The sequence below is a fragment of the Centroberyx gerrardi genome, chromosome 5, assembly GCF_048128805.1.
Source record: "Centroberyx gerrardi isolate f3 chromosome 5, fCenGer3.hap1.cur.20231027, whole genome shotgun sequence".
In the NCBI taxonomy this organism is placed as follows: Eukaryota; Metazoa; Chordata; class Actinopteri; order Beryciformes; family Berycidae; genus Centroberyx; species Centroberyx gerrardi.
In genome coordinates this window covers 27,885,016-27,899,261 of record NC_136001.1, presented here as the reverse complement: position 1 = coordinate 27,899,261, position 14,246 = coordinate 27,885,016, and the positions used below count along the sequence as shown (strand labels likewise).

The 14,246-nt window shown below is 44.1% G+C and overlaps 1 protein-coding gene across 1 annotated transcript in view; it reads left to right on the top strand.

The window, feature by feature from the left end:
* Positions 1-1,701, top strand: part of cdh4 (cadherin 4, type 1, R-cadherin (retinal)) — a 57,949-nt gene extending 56,248 nt beyond the window's left edge. Inside the window, exons 12-13 of the mRNA XM_071917427.2 lie at positions 685-849; positions 1,495-1,701. Coding sequence (XP_071773528.1) covers positions 685-849; positions 1,495-1,701 — 372 coding nt within the window. The remainder of the gene's footprint in view (positions 1-684; positions 850-1,494) is intronic.
* Positions 1,702-14,246: the final 12,545 nt, after the last annotated feature.

Below are 14,246 nucleotides of genomic sequence, written 5' to 3'. Positions count from 1 at the left end.
ACACCCAGCTGACCGTAATATTTACCACAATTATTCATATGCTTAGACAATACAAAAGTCAAAGGTATAAGCTTGTGTGCAAAGCAGCCTTGGAGGCATATGGTCTACACACCCTGAAGACCTTGCATTAAGCTGATTTTTGCATTATCCAAAATGCTAAGGCTTGTAAATATGTACAATATCAGCAAAAAGCTACAAAACAGTTAATAAGCAGTGGCACCACTGAGAAATAAAAAAGTTATTTTTCACTAGGACACAAAACTCCCATCTTTGCGTTTAAAAGTAAGGCTTACCTTCTCATCATGCGAGTGGCCTGGAATTCATGACTACTCAGTGAAAGTGAGTGAAAATTGTGAAAAATGTATTGCTCAACAACAAGACTGAAACACTGATAACCACTGGCCATTACAGCTGCTTTTTCCCAGAAATGTTTCTTTATGCAGCAGAGAACAATTAGTCCATGCACCACAATTATACAATCATCAGTAAAATAAATTATATCAGATGTGGCAAAAGTGGAAAACAAAATCCTGGAACATTAGCACATGACCTCTAAAGTTTGTACACTCACCATACATGTACATTAACAGGTTAAAAGGTTGTGATGATGAGCATGATGATGATAATCAGATAAACACATAAACTGACCCTCAGCTTTCTCCTGCCTCCTCCTCCTCCTCCCAGGACTATGACCTGAGCCAGCTGCAGCAGCCGGAGTCTCTGGACCACATCATCAATAAGCCGGCGGGGGTGCGCAGGGTGGACGAGAGGCCTGTGATCTCTGAGTCCCAGTACCCTGTCAGGCCCAGCCTGCCCCACCCCGGAGACATAGGAGACTTCATTAACGACGTATGTTCCCCAATGCAAAGATTGAATGGAGAAATAAGTCGATTCAGAGAAATGCAGGTTTTTGGCCAAGTCTTTTGTCAGCTGATTCCAGTTACAACACATTGTAGCAAAGTTTGACGCAGACTGAGTGCGTTGTTCATGTTACCCCATTGATGCAACCCATAGGTAGGGTTCGACCGATAGGGGTTTTTGAAGGCCGATGTAGATACCCATATTCTTGGATTGAAGCAGCCAATAGTTGATATTGTGTTGACATTCAATATCTTTAAATTTGATCATTTTCATGCCAGAAATTTCCCAAAAGAATTGTCTCAGAATCTTCTGAAACTGCATTTAGATCATCATGGGACACTAAAACTTTTCATGAAAACCAATACTAATGAAATAGTTTTAGGTGGATTAGCAGCTCCTTAAGGCAGGGTGAGGCAGGTTTCATTTACAGAATGCCATCCCTGAAACTGCTGAGTAAAACACATCCTCACCTCCATCATATCGGCTGCGGACGGCACTGACCGGCCGACATCCAATTTTTATGAAAAGGCCAACATTGGCCTGACATCTCGGTCTAACCCTTCTCATAGAACAGCAAATACAGCAACTCAGAGTGGGAATTGAGGATCTTTCTCTCTCTGTGTCTCTCTCCAGGGTCTGCGGGCGGCAGACAACGACCCCACCGCCCCTCCCTATGACTCCCTGCTGGTGTTTGACTACGAGGGCAGCGGCTCCACCGCCGGCTCCGTCAGCTCGCTCAACTCCACCAGCTCAGGGGACCAGGACTACGACTACCTCAACGACTGGGGCCCTCGCTTCAAGAAGCTGGCCGACCTCTACGGAGGAGGGGACGACGACTGAGAGGAGGACGGGGGGGGGGGGCTGGGCTGGGCTGGGCTGGGGGGGTCGGGAGAGGTGGGGTTGGTCTTGGACGGATGCTCCTCGAAACCGCGGGCGGGGGCCCAAGAACACGACACAGGCTCCGGTGGTAGACATGTGAGGACCGGACCCTTCCACGGGGCTGTGTTAGTTTGTTCACAGCAACCGAGCCCTCAACCGCGAGTTCTGCTGCAACTGCAACTGTATTCTGGCTTTATATTTTTTAGTGGCAAGTTTTTTCAGTGTGATTTTTTTTGTTCGTTTTGTTTGTTTTCTCACCGCGCCGGACCCGGAGCTCTCTGGGGACAAATCAAGGCGGCCGTGAGAGACGCAAGTAGTGAATTTGTGCTTTGATTGATCGATTACTGGAACAAACCCATCTTTTTGCTTTGGTCTCACACACTGAAGAGAATGTTTTTTTCGGGAAGACGCTCTCTGACTCTCTCTTTCACTCTGTCAACTTGAATTTCCTTAGAACAGAAGCACTGTCATTTTATAAAGTGCCTTTTGTGGTGTGTTTTTGTATCAGACTCCTGCTATCTCAGGGTCGGTTGCCATTCGTGCAGTTTCGGGCGGCACGTTCCCTCATCGCCCCCCCCCCCCCCCCCACCCCAACCCAACCCTGCCTATCACTTCTCCTCTCCCCTTCACAGTGGTGCAGATGAATAACCCCAGCAGCCAGTCACAGGAGGGCAGGACACAACCAGGGCAAACTGTTAGGATCTGATAACCCAATGAATTCTGCTCCCTGGCCAAAAAAAAGAAGCCAGCGGGAGTTGTTTTTGGGCGAAGCAACCCCTCTGTTCCAAGGACCTGCTGTGTTTGGACCTTCACAAGCATCGCCGGGTCACCGCAACTTCGACTACACGCTGACATTGTGCGTGAGCGTTTTTATACGTGCGGGGGTTTTCTAACTTCGTGGAGAATGCCTGCCTTTCCTCTGTGGACTCGTGAGTTCAGGAGCCTTTATGTTGAGACGCTTGCCTGCCCTGTATGGTTTTGTGTTGCTTTCTCCACAGTGTAAAGCTTATATAGGCATGATCTGAGTAGTGTGACCATGTAAGACTTGAAATGACTTTGAACGAAGGCATTGGAGAGGTACTGAGAGGATTTTTCTCGCCTTGAACATTCCCGTTTTTTATAGGCCAACGAAACTATTAAGAGGTGCATGATTCTTTTTTTTTCTCTTTTTCTTTTTTTTTTTCAAAATGTTTTACTCAACGCACTTGTTACTATGTGGTGAGAATGTGAAAATAGTCAGCGGAAACTATATAAATATACTCTGTATAAAGACACTGAGAAAATAAAAATACTGTAAGATACCTATTTTTGAAGTATTAATGACATAAAAGTTGCTGCTCTCTTTCTCTAGCTCTTCAGTGGGCTGAGGGATATTTTTTGGCCCGTTCATTTTCAATATGTGGATGTTCTGTTTCTTTCTGTCTTCTGTTTAAGTGTATATTTCCATTTTGCTCAAGATGCCTGCTTATAGTTTTTTTTCTTTATTTTTTCATTTGGCCGATTGTTTTCTAAAATTTTAAAGAAAGCTTTGTTATACTCCTGTTTTTTATATATGAAACACAGCCTTCCCCTTTCGCTCTCTATTGTCTTTGACAAACGCGTTTCTCCTGCCGGTCTCTGGTCTTGGGACAGTGGAAGGTTCAATAGCCATGCCTGCTGATAGTTGTTCTATTATTCAGTGTATCGGGATTCTTTTCTTCATTCATCTAGATACTGGATATGTGCTTTAGAAAATAAACAAGACATGTTTTGAAAATGTGCCACTTTTTTTGAATGTTGACTATCTGCATCCTTTTCTGGTGTATGTTGTACTGTATGATATGACCTGGTTGGTTTAGTAGTAGCCATTAAAAAACATTATGTCATTCGTCGTAGCTCTAACTAGTGCTACTGGGTATCATTATTCATTACAGCCTTATCTCAAGTAGCTTAGACTTAAATTCACCACCTTTGTCCAATGTCACCACAAAATTGAATGACTGCATCTCCTTTATTTTTAACAGTGGAACAATGTATTTTCCCCCACTTCCCTAAGGCTAAGTGTTAGAAAGGGTCATGAAGTGGATAAGCTTCCCTTTGGATTTGAGCATTTAACCTTTGACCGTATTGTGTAGATATGACCTCATTTCCTCATGAGACTCCCTCCTTTCATCCTTTCCTGCATCTCCTCCATCACAGAAGAAGAAGGAGTAGAGTGGAGCAGCACATTAGCAGAGTATGGGGTCAGGAAGTGTATTTGTGTCCATTCGTGTGATTTCAATTAGTCAGCTGAGGCGCCAAAAAACCCACTGGGGATTTAAAGGGATTTAATCCTCTCCGGCTGTGTGTCTATCAATTAGCCACACCATTAATCCCCACGGCGTAATCTCATTAGATGGAGCGCCTTTAATGAGACACTTGGAGAGAAAGCAGAGAGGGAGACAGGGAGAGAGAGAGAGAAAAATGAGGTGGTGGTGAGATGCAGGTATAGGCCATGTGGAGAACTGATTAGAAGGAGGGAACAGAGGGTCAGCGGAGGAAGGGGGGAGGGGGAGACTCAAGCACAGCAGGGGCAACGCATAACATTTAGAAAACCCTGGTAGAAAAAAGAAGAGTAAAAGGGGGAAAGGGGAAATGGAGCAAGGTATCGGCTTGTGTTGCCCAACCTGGCCAAATAAGAGAGCAGAGAGAGAGAGAGAGAGCGATGGAGAGAGAAAGAAGGCAGGTAGAGATGAGCAGGGCTGATCAACTGTGAGCATGCTGGGCTAGTTAATGAGGGCCGCTTTGATTCCCCTGTTAATCTCTGTTGGAATATCCCTGTAATGAGAACATCCAATAATATAAGCTAACCTTCAATACAATAAAGAAGGCCTCCACGGGCCCAGTGAAATTGTGGAACCATGTTAATAAGAGAGCCATCAGCAGTGGGTTCCATTGCTCTGGAATAATAATGAAGTTGGTAAAAAGTCATCTCAGTCGTAGCCAGTCATGATAAGGAGATTAACTTCATGGAAGGTTTCTTTGATGGGCTTAGAGGCCGTTCACTTGGCCTATATGGCAGATGGAAAGACTGAGAGAGCAAAGCAAACTGGAGTTGCCCCCTTGATAAACGGCGTACACAGACCGAGAGCTTTGCTGCTGGCTTGCAGCCAGTGCCTTGTGTGTTGTAAATAAAGTTCTCCTCTTCAAACGTGTTCAGGCCCGGCTCTTTTCATTTCCTCTCCATAAAGATAGCGAGTCTCTTGGGTCGGTGCTGGGAACAATTCAATCTGAAAATGACTCGGACCAGCGGATTTTGGTTGTGATGCCGGCTGGGTAATCAACTGTTTAGAGCTGATGGGGTTGCTGCTCTTCAGGCAAGGCGCTGCCCAGAACCGACCGGCTTTGCTGGCTGCTTTTCCGCTGACACAGCTCTGGACCTCCTGCTATTTTAAGACTGGGTCTAAAATGAGATCAAAGCAGCAGAATCAATTTGACGTTACTGCTGGGAGCGGGGGAGAGAGTATCCACTGTTAAACAGCTCCGGCCATTCATGATGTGGGCGATTGGTCCAGTGGAGAGAGAGTTTTTAAAACCACTTTTCACCACCGTGCTGTCGCCGTGATATGGTGCTCATCCAGAGGCAAATCCAGGTCAGCCAGTCGGGGGTGAGACACTTCAGTCCTCTACACCTGTGTGCTATCAAACTTCATCATGGCTTACAGCACTTGAGAAAATCATTTTCTACACAGCATTTCTGTTCTTTATTGGGCAGAATCTAATTAATAAAAGGAAGTAAAAGTTATATTATTGTGTAAATGCAACTCAAAGTAACTACTTAACCATCTAACTATGAGTCTTAACACTTAACTCCCATAATCCTCATGTCGTATTCAGAAAGAACCATACATAATCACCATGAATTCAATTCTGTCCCTGACAATCCCCCTCAACACAAGTACATGAAGCTCAGGCTGCTTTCGCTGCATCGCCCCGTACGGACCGACGCTGTGTGCCGCTGCATGCTAGAGCGCAGCTGGAAATCCGAGCAGCGCGTTTCTCAGCCCAGCCATTGCTCTAGTCAACTAGATGTAATTGCTCCCCTAACCCACAGGCTAAGTGGCTTCCCCAGGGCAGCAGCCACATCTCTAAAGGGTGTGAGACGATTCCCTCACAGTCTGCGGTGTCCTTGAGGGTACAGTCCAACTTCCATCCCCATCTCCCCTTCCATCCACTTCCATTTCCCTTCGTCAGCATCACTCCAGGAAGGCAGACCATGAATAATTGATCTATAGCAGGGTCATTAGTATAAATAAATAATTGGCCACCACACGTGTGTACCAGCATTAAGCTTGTAAGTGTAATGATGATATAACAATAACATGATGGAGAGGAATGCCCACCTCTCTTGGCATGTGCCTGATGGAAGCTGATTAGTCGCCGCCTGGTGACTTTGGTCTGTGTTTTAAGTGTGTGTGTGTGTGTGTGTGTGTGTGTGTGTGTGTGTACAAACTCCTCGTTCCACCTCAACAGGACACATTTATATATGCTTCTTGGTATTCCCCATCAAAGAGACTCATAACACTCTTCATGCATAATTCATTTTTTTTTTTTTTGCTGAACCTTACACAGGGTAAAAGTGCTTCAAGGCAAGGTGAATTTTTAGGTCTAAAGGTGTTTGTCAATTAGAAGGAAAGCAATGCATTATCATTTATATTTGCTCAATGTTTCTTTGTGTCTTTGCCTTCTAAAAGTATACTAGCACCATTTAATGACATAAAAATATGATTTTGTGTTATATGAAAACAAATGCATTAAGAGTCTGCAGAGTGTGTGTGTGTGTGTGTGTGTGTGTGTGTGTGTGTGTGTGTGTGTGTGTGTGTGTGTGTGTGCGTGTGTTGGAATGGCTTGTGCTCATTTTTGAGACAGACCATCCGTAGCCTTCTTAGATAATTAATCTTAAATAATTACCTTGACCTAGGTTATATTAGTAAGATAATGCTCCTGATATTTGACAGCTTTGGACATGTTCACAAACTGGCTGTTAGGGCCTTACTGACTGCAAGTCCAACTAAAAACAGCCAAACAACTACTGGGTTCAGTCTCTGCAGTAACAGTTGCCTGGATCGTGTGGCGGTGACGATGCTTTCGTTATCCTTAAATGTTCTTCAGTCTTGTTAAACCTCTGCAAACATCTCGTGGAATTTATTGGATTCAAATAATGCATTTAAAATATCGCTTGTCATGTGAAAATGTATCTCCAAAATATAAACTTTTCAGGAACTAAGACAGGCTTGTTTTATAGCTTCACCATCACGCATTTTTCAAATTTCAAAAGGGTTTTGAAAGTCTTTCATAAGCACCAAGAGCCATAGAATTTATTCAACCCATAGAGCAGCATGTAATCCTTCAATTGAAGTTACAACATGAAAATCAGCAAAGTTGGAGTTACATGGTCTTCACATGATAACAAAATGCAATTCCTGTATGATAATTTCTTCATTTTGCATTGCATCAATTCACAATAAATGAAAAAAAAAAGACTGACATGGACTGATTGCAATGCATGACTGAATTTATTTTTTCGCAGAGGGAATTTCAGTCCTTCTCTGTGTCCTCGGCTACACAGCAGCAGCTGCAGAGTGTTTTAAACAGCCGGCGGAAGAAACATCGGAATCTCTTCTTCTTGGTCTTTTTTATCTCTGAAAAGTAAAAGAGCAAAGTCAATGCCTCAGTTTATCTTGGTGGACGTATTAGCTACAGTGTGAACGGACCTGATGAAGAACTCCTACCTGAGGTGTCAGAGGATTGTTCCACCTCCTGCTTCTCCTCAGTGCCGACCAGGCTGCTGCTCAAGCCTTCCTGGACTGCAGTAATGGCAGGAGCTTCAGTAGGGAGGGTCAGAGGAATGAGAGTAGCTTCAATAGGGAGGCTCAGAGGAACCAGAGGAGATTCAGTAGGGAGAGTCAGAGGAACCAGAGGAGCTTCGGTTGGGAGGCTCAGAGGAACCACGGGACCTTCAGTAGGGAGAGTCAGATGAACCAGAGGAGCTTCAGTTGGGACGCTCAGAGGAACCAGAGGACCTTCAGTAGGGATCCTCAGAGGAACCACAGGACCTTCAGTAGAGAGGCTCAGAGTAACCACGGGACCTTCAGTAGGGAGGCTCAGAGGAACCAGAGGACCTTCAGTAGGGAGGCTCAGAGGAACCACGGGACCTTCAGTAAGGAGGCTCAGAGGAACCACAGGACCTTCAGTGGTTCCTCTGGTTCAGAGGAACCAGAGGCGCTTCAGTAGGGAAGCTCAGAGGAACCACAGGAGCGTCAGCGGGGAGGGTCAGAGGAACCAGAGGAGCTTCAGTAGGGATGCTCTGAGGGACCACAGGACCTTCAGCGGGGAGGCTCAGAGGAACCACAGGACCTTCAGTAGGGAGGCTTGTGTCCTCTTCTAGGCTCAAATCTCCATCAAGGGGGGTGGACTTCATGGCTCCATCCACTACAGCTGGCTGAGTGGAATCATCTAGTTCCATCTGAAGAGGGAGAGAAACCGTTTTAATTTTGGAAAATTATACTGTTTGGTTTTTTTTACTCCACAGTATCTTATGCTGCTACTCTATCATACTTGTGCACAGGTCTTCTTACCTCTGTGTGTTTCTGTGGCTTGAATATCACACAGATTTCCCCCACTGTGACGTCAACGATCCTGGTCAGCAGCTCAGGCTCAAAGCGGTTCAGCTCTTCCACCAGGAGGTCTGGTGTGAACTTCTCTCTCACATTCTCCTGGATAGAAAGGACCTTCTCGTCCCGGATGGAACGGGAGAAGGCAGCTTGACAGTTCATGGAGATCAGAGAGGCGGAGAGCTTGTCCTGAATGGCCTTGGTGAGTCCGACAGCCAGGTCACTGAGCTGCATCGAGGGCATGACACACGAGAGGCTCGCCGGATGAATCCAGAAGCCCTGCAGTACTTTGGGCACAACCAGAATCGTCACTTCCTCTGGGCCAAGGAGGCTGGAGCTGGGCTGTTTCTCCATCAGGCTCCTGGTGGCTTCCTCAGCCAGCCGGATGATCTGAGGGTCTCTGTCGATAAGAGGCGCTCAAAATGAGTTGAAATACGCATTTTCTTTAACATATCTTATTACTATTGGCTGCTGCAAAGCCCCAATTTCCCCACTGGAATCATTCAAGTTTCATCTTATATTTTAAATGTGACTTACTGAAAACAAGGACTGTTGGCTTCAGGTGAGTTGAGCACCATTCGGGCTTCAAACTCAATGTCTCTCATTTTCATGCTGATGTTCACCTCCCACATCTGAAACAAGAAATGGGATGCACCATTAAGATTTAGACATATTTACAGGATCAATCTAGTGTTACGTGATAATTTACTCCAAACTGAGTCTTTTCATGATCATGGTCTTCCCAGCGTGAGGAGAGGCTGGACACTCTCATCAAAACCCTCCAGTTCAAACCTCCACAATCTTCAAATAGAAAGAAAACAGAAGGTTCATCTTAACTGTTGCTCTATTTTCTTCTCATTAGTAACAGACTAGCTTAACATGAGCAGAGTTGATGATGGATTGAGTGGTGGAGTGTCTGTGCGTCTCAGTAAGTCTTACCGCCCCCCTGAGAGATTTCTTGCCCCGCTCCACCAGCCAGTCAGTCATGTCCTCAGCTGTCAGCTCAGATGGGAGATGGTTTTATCGCTGAAGCCTCAACAACTGCACCATCAGTTTTTTCTACAACAGAATGGAAAACATCAGTCCTCATGTATAAGCATAAGAGAGACTTTACCAGAATTGATCCGGTGTTTTCTTTTGTGTGGGCCTGAAACAAAAGTGATTCTTACTTGCTGTACAGTGTCCCCATATATCGGTGCATTGAACAATGCCTTTGAAGGAAATTAGATAATGTCATTCAAAAGCGTCTTATGCTACATTTTAATTACAGCTCAAAATATTTACAATTTAACTGCAATAAATGCTCACATACCTTGATGGGTCTATAGATGACCCTTTCTCCTTCAATCCAGTCCATGGATGTTTTGTTACTGGATGACAAATCAACAGTGGAGAAACAACAATCAAACGTACAACCAAACTCACAACTACAGAACAGATGTAAAAGCACTCAAACACACTTGATACTGGTGGCTGAAATGAACTGAGGGTGTTCAGAGAAAAGGTTTCTGTGGGCGATGGAATGGACTTATTGTTGAGTCACTGGGAGTAGAATTCTACTCTTAATGACAGACAGATTCTGTTTTGGTTCAGCTGTTCAGGCAGAGATGACCAGGGAAACTACATGTCTGGTCAAATATGATGATCAATTATTAAAGATTAATTTGATTGATTAATAAAGAAGTTGCCTTAACACACACTTAATCTCTTAATCACTCAGGAAAATCTTTTTGCAAGGCAACACTTGAATAGATACTACTCCTGTGTTTTCACTTGGTTAGTTGGTATTGGGTGTGTTGCCTACATTGCCCAAAAAACCGTCAGGTGTATCAGCACCTTTATGACTGTGATACGCACACTGTGTAACATTTTGGTCAACACTGCAGGGTAACATACCCCAAGTAGATGGCTAAACACTGTCTCATTGTCTACATGGCAACTTCTAATGCTATGGTATATCAGTCTCGTTTTTATTCCTGTTGACCGTCACGTTGCCTTCTTCACAACCTTTAGGGCCAAGAGCCCTTTTATAATGTATTAACCGTTTACACTGTATAGTCAAAATAAACTAGGACTGCAAGCAGTCATGGACGGTGTCGGCCAGATGTAGCGAAATTAACAACAAAGAACGCATGTTTATTCTGCAGCACCCATGATAAGATCTGTCCATCCATTCAAAGGCAGATTTCAAACTAGTGTCAAATATTCAGTTTTCAAGATAAAATTCAGAGACTTTGTGTACTTTATCTAGACAACATTGAATGGATTGAATGCTCCATGATTGAAAAACTGATGTTTAGAGATGCTCTATTTTCCATTGATTGCAATAGCTGACAGGAGGACAGAATTCAAATAATTCAAATGCCAGGTGAGGAAGTTAGGCATGGGACAGAACCTATGTGCAAAGTTTTGTGCATTTTCATGCATGGGAAGGCAGTTTTCCTCTGAGGAAGAACATGAAGAAGAAACTGGCAAAAATACAAGCGGGACCGGCAGCAGAGCTGCTGGCTGGCCCCCAATTAACCAGTAATAAAGGAGAGTTTTACTGATCAAACCTATTTATGCCGAGTCCGACACAATCTTAAACGTTTGTCATTTTTTTCCCCAGCGTTAATGCTTCAATGTAATTTCTCCACCATATTTCTCCAGTTACAGCAATCACTCTGCAACTCTGGCTTCACAGACTTTTTGGGCTTACAGCTACATCTAAGAAAACGCTGTGATTCATTAAAAAGAATGATTAATGAATAATGTGTACATAATAATAATAACTAATAATGTAACAACTTTTAGTTTTAACTGATTAATTAACCAAAAGTTGTATATTTGTATATCTAAGAGGACAACATAGGCTATGGACACTCAAAGACACTTAACATCAAAGGCATATTTAGGATTACACAGTAGGGAGATTACTAGATTACTAGAAAGCTACAAAAACTCAAAATAGGAACACAGCACAGCATAGACTGCTAAAAAATAACACATAATATCCATAAAATCCAGCATTTTGCCATCTCTTGCTGGCATAGCTTCCATGCTTTCCACAATGTAAGTATTATATTTATTATAATTATATAATTATATTACTTTCCACCCCCTACAGATATTAGATGTATCATTCATTAATCTGAGACACAGGTTCAGGTTAACTGCCTTGCTTAAAATTAGTTTGTGTGTGTGTGTGTGTGTGTGTGTGCGTGTGTGTGTGTGTGTGTGTCTGTGTGTGTGTGTGTGTGTGTGTGTGTGTGTTCAAATGCATGTCACACATTTCTCTGTGTACACTCAACACATATTTGTGGCTGTCCCACCCCATATGGGAGATGACTTTGTAAAAGGAGATTGGCTTTTCCTTGGCGCTGCCTCTCCTGTGGGCTGACCTGCCTGTGGTGTCCTGCTGCTGCCTGGTCTTGGCCTGAATCAGCTCCATTAAAGAGGCCAACAGGCTATTAACCCCCGCGTCAATACTTCACAGGTTCAGCCACGCTTATGAACCCATTTCCAGCGCCAGTCATAAACACTGGCCTTATTATAGCATCTCCGGGGCAAAGCAGGCCGCCCCGGCCGACCCCGTGACAAAGGAGTCCGAAAGTCAGCATTAACCCGAGCGGAGCAAGGGCAGAAACGCATAGTAAACGGAGGCGTGAGGAGGTGTAAACTAATGAATCTGTGCTCCGTGTTATATTTGAGCGTCCCATTCCTCGGGAGAGGTTGAGAAGAAATCTCTTTCATTTGAGGATAAAAGTGGTTATAGGCTACTGAATTTGTGCGTCCTAATGGATTATAAAGTGCAGCGAGTGAATCAAAGTATGCTACATGAGTTCATTCAAATCACATTCTCATGTCCCTCCAAGGAGAGAGTTTTATTCATAAGCTCAAAGCTTAATCAACATTATCCAAGGAGGCGTTGAAAAGGATAAAATTAATGAACTGACTTTTAGTATTGCATTTGTCTCACACCATGAATATGGCAGGATTAAGAATCAAATTTTGCATTCATCGGTCTGCAAACTAATCTTTGACTCAATAAAAAAAATAATAACCTTCTTATTCATCTAGCTATTGGGGTCTTACCTTAATAAAGAATTTCATAACCTTCCATTTCACGTAAGTAATGGGGGCTGAGCCAGCTTTCATCAGCCTCTAACCATCATTAAAACTGAGCCCCTCTGAGAGCGTAAACAAGGAAATAAATTTGGACTTGACTTGAGACTTATCACAAAAGTGCAAGTGGGACTCCCTGCTGTGAAATACTATCAGCGCAGTCAAATCCCATCTTGGAATCAGACAAAGGCACACATAGCTAACTACATACACACAGTCAAGTATTCACAGGCATGAGCGTGCCTACACACACACACATACACACATACTTACACATACTTGCCCCTAGATATGGGCTATCTCATCATCTCACCCAGGGGCGAAAAAGAAAATGACAACAATGAATTTAACAAATTAATAGCAACCTCCTCTAATAACTGTCATGGAAGGAAACAGAGTGCTGTTAGCTCTTCCCACTTCTTCCCTCTGGCAGGCTCGAGGTGTTTACCCAACACCCTCAGGTGCAGTGACTGAGATGTCGCTAGGCAACCGCACCATCCCTGTTGTCGCTCTGCCTCTGGCACTCAAGTGGGAGCTTATGTGGACTTAACTCCGAAAGAGCAGCGGTGTTGAGGAGTGGAAGGGGGATTACCAGGAAAAATATTGGATTGGGCTGAGGCACAAGGGGCAAGGCCTTACCTGATTCACCACTACCAGCAGACAGAGATGCCATGAGCGACTGTCAAGACAGTACAAGTCTCAGCTTGTTTTCTGTATTCATCATTGAAAGCCCAGCTCTGATCGGGCTCTGCTCTCTCACAGCAGCACACCGCTGTGGAATCACTGGCAACCTGGACTGTCAAGTACAACGGAAAACATTGCTACATGCTATGTACTGTAATAGGAGTATCTGACAGGTGGGACTCTAAATAGTACGGGTGGGTGAAAGACATCGAGCACCAAGGTCTCACTAATCGATTCAGCAGGGCAGACAATGCAATACATGAACTAAAGTCAGCCAACTATAACCAGGTAATCTACTATAAAGACTCTTATTTCCATTGGTAGTCTATTTCAGTTGCCTGAGAATCCTGTAATGTGATCAGATTTAAGGGGATGAGCTATTGCCACCTAGTGGATCCCAGATGTATTTCCTTTGTGGGAAGTGGAAATTTGGCAGATCCCCATCGATGGCTGCAAATATCCACTTATTGTTCCTCTTTGTTCGGCATGCATAGGAAAGCTGCTCCCAATCATTGTAACATCAGGCTACTGTCCCAGTGGCAGTATGGCCTAATTATTTCCACCCAATGCTTGTTGTGAATGTAAGCATCTGATGTGGCAGCTGTTGCCAATGCTCCGTGTGTTGGGATGATAATGGAGACGGACTCAAACAAGACAGCCCAGCACAGAACAGGACAGACTGGTAGCAGACTGTGTGTGTGTGTGTGTGTGTGTTATGATTTGTGTTGGGAGTTGTGTCTTCTGCTCAGGGGAGTTGTGCTCAATAGACGCTATGTACTGTATGTGGAGCTGGGGGAACACGCTGTATACTACATGTGGCTATACAGATGTTAGTAGATTAAGTTATATTATCCGTGAACAGACAGGGTTGGAGTGGGCTCCGATGGAATTCAACTGCACAACTCTTCAATGTACAAAGCCTCAGTATCCCTGAGTCCACATGCAGCACACATCCAGATGTTTTGGTGAAGTGGTGCTGCCCCCTAGTGCATTATAATGAGAAACATTGCTCTGCACACACTGAAAACTATGCACCCAACAAAATCAATTACTGTAAAATCATTATTTATTCAAACTTTTCAACAG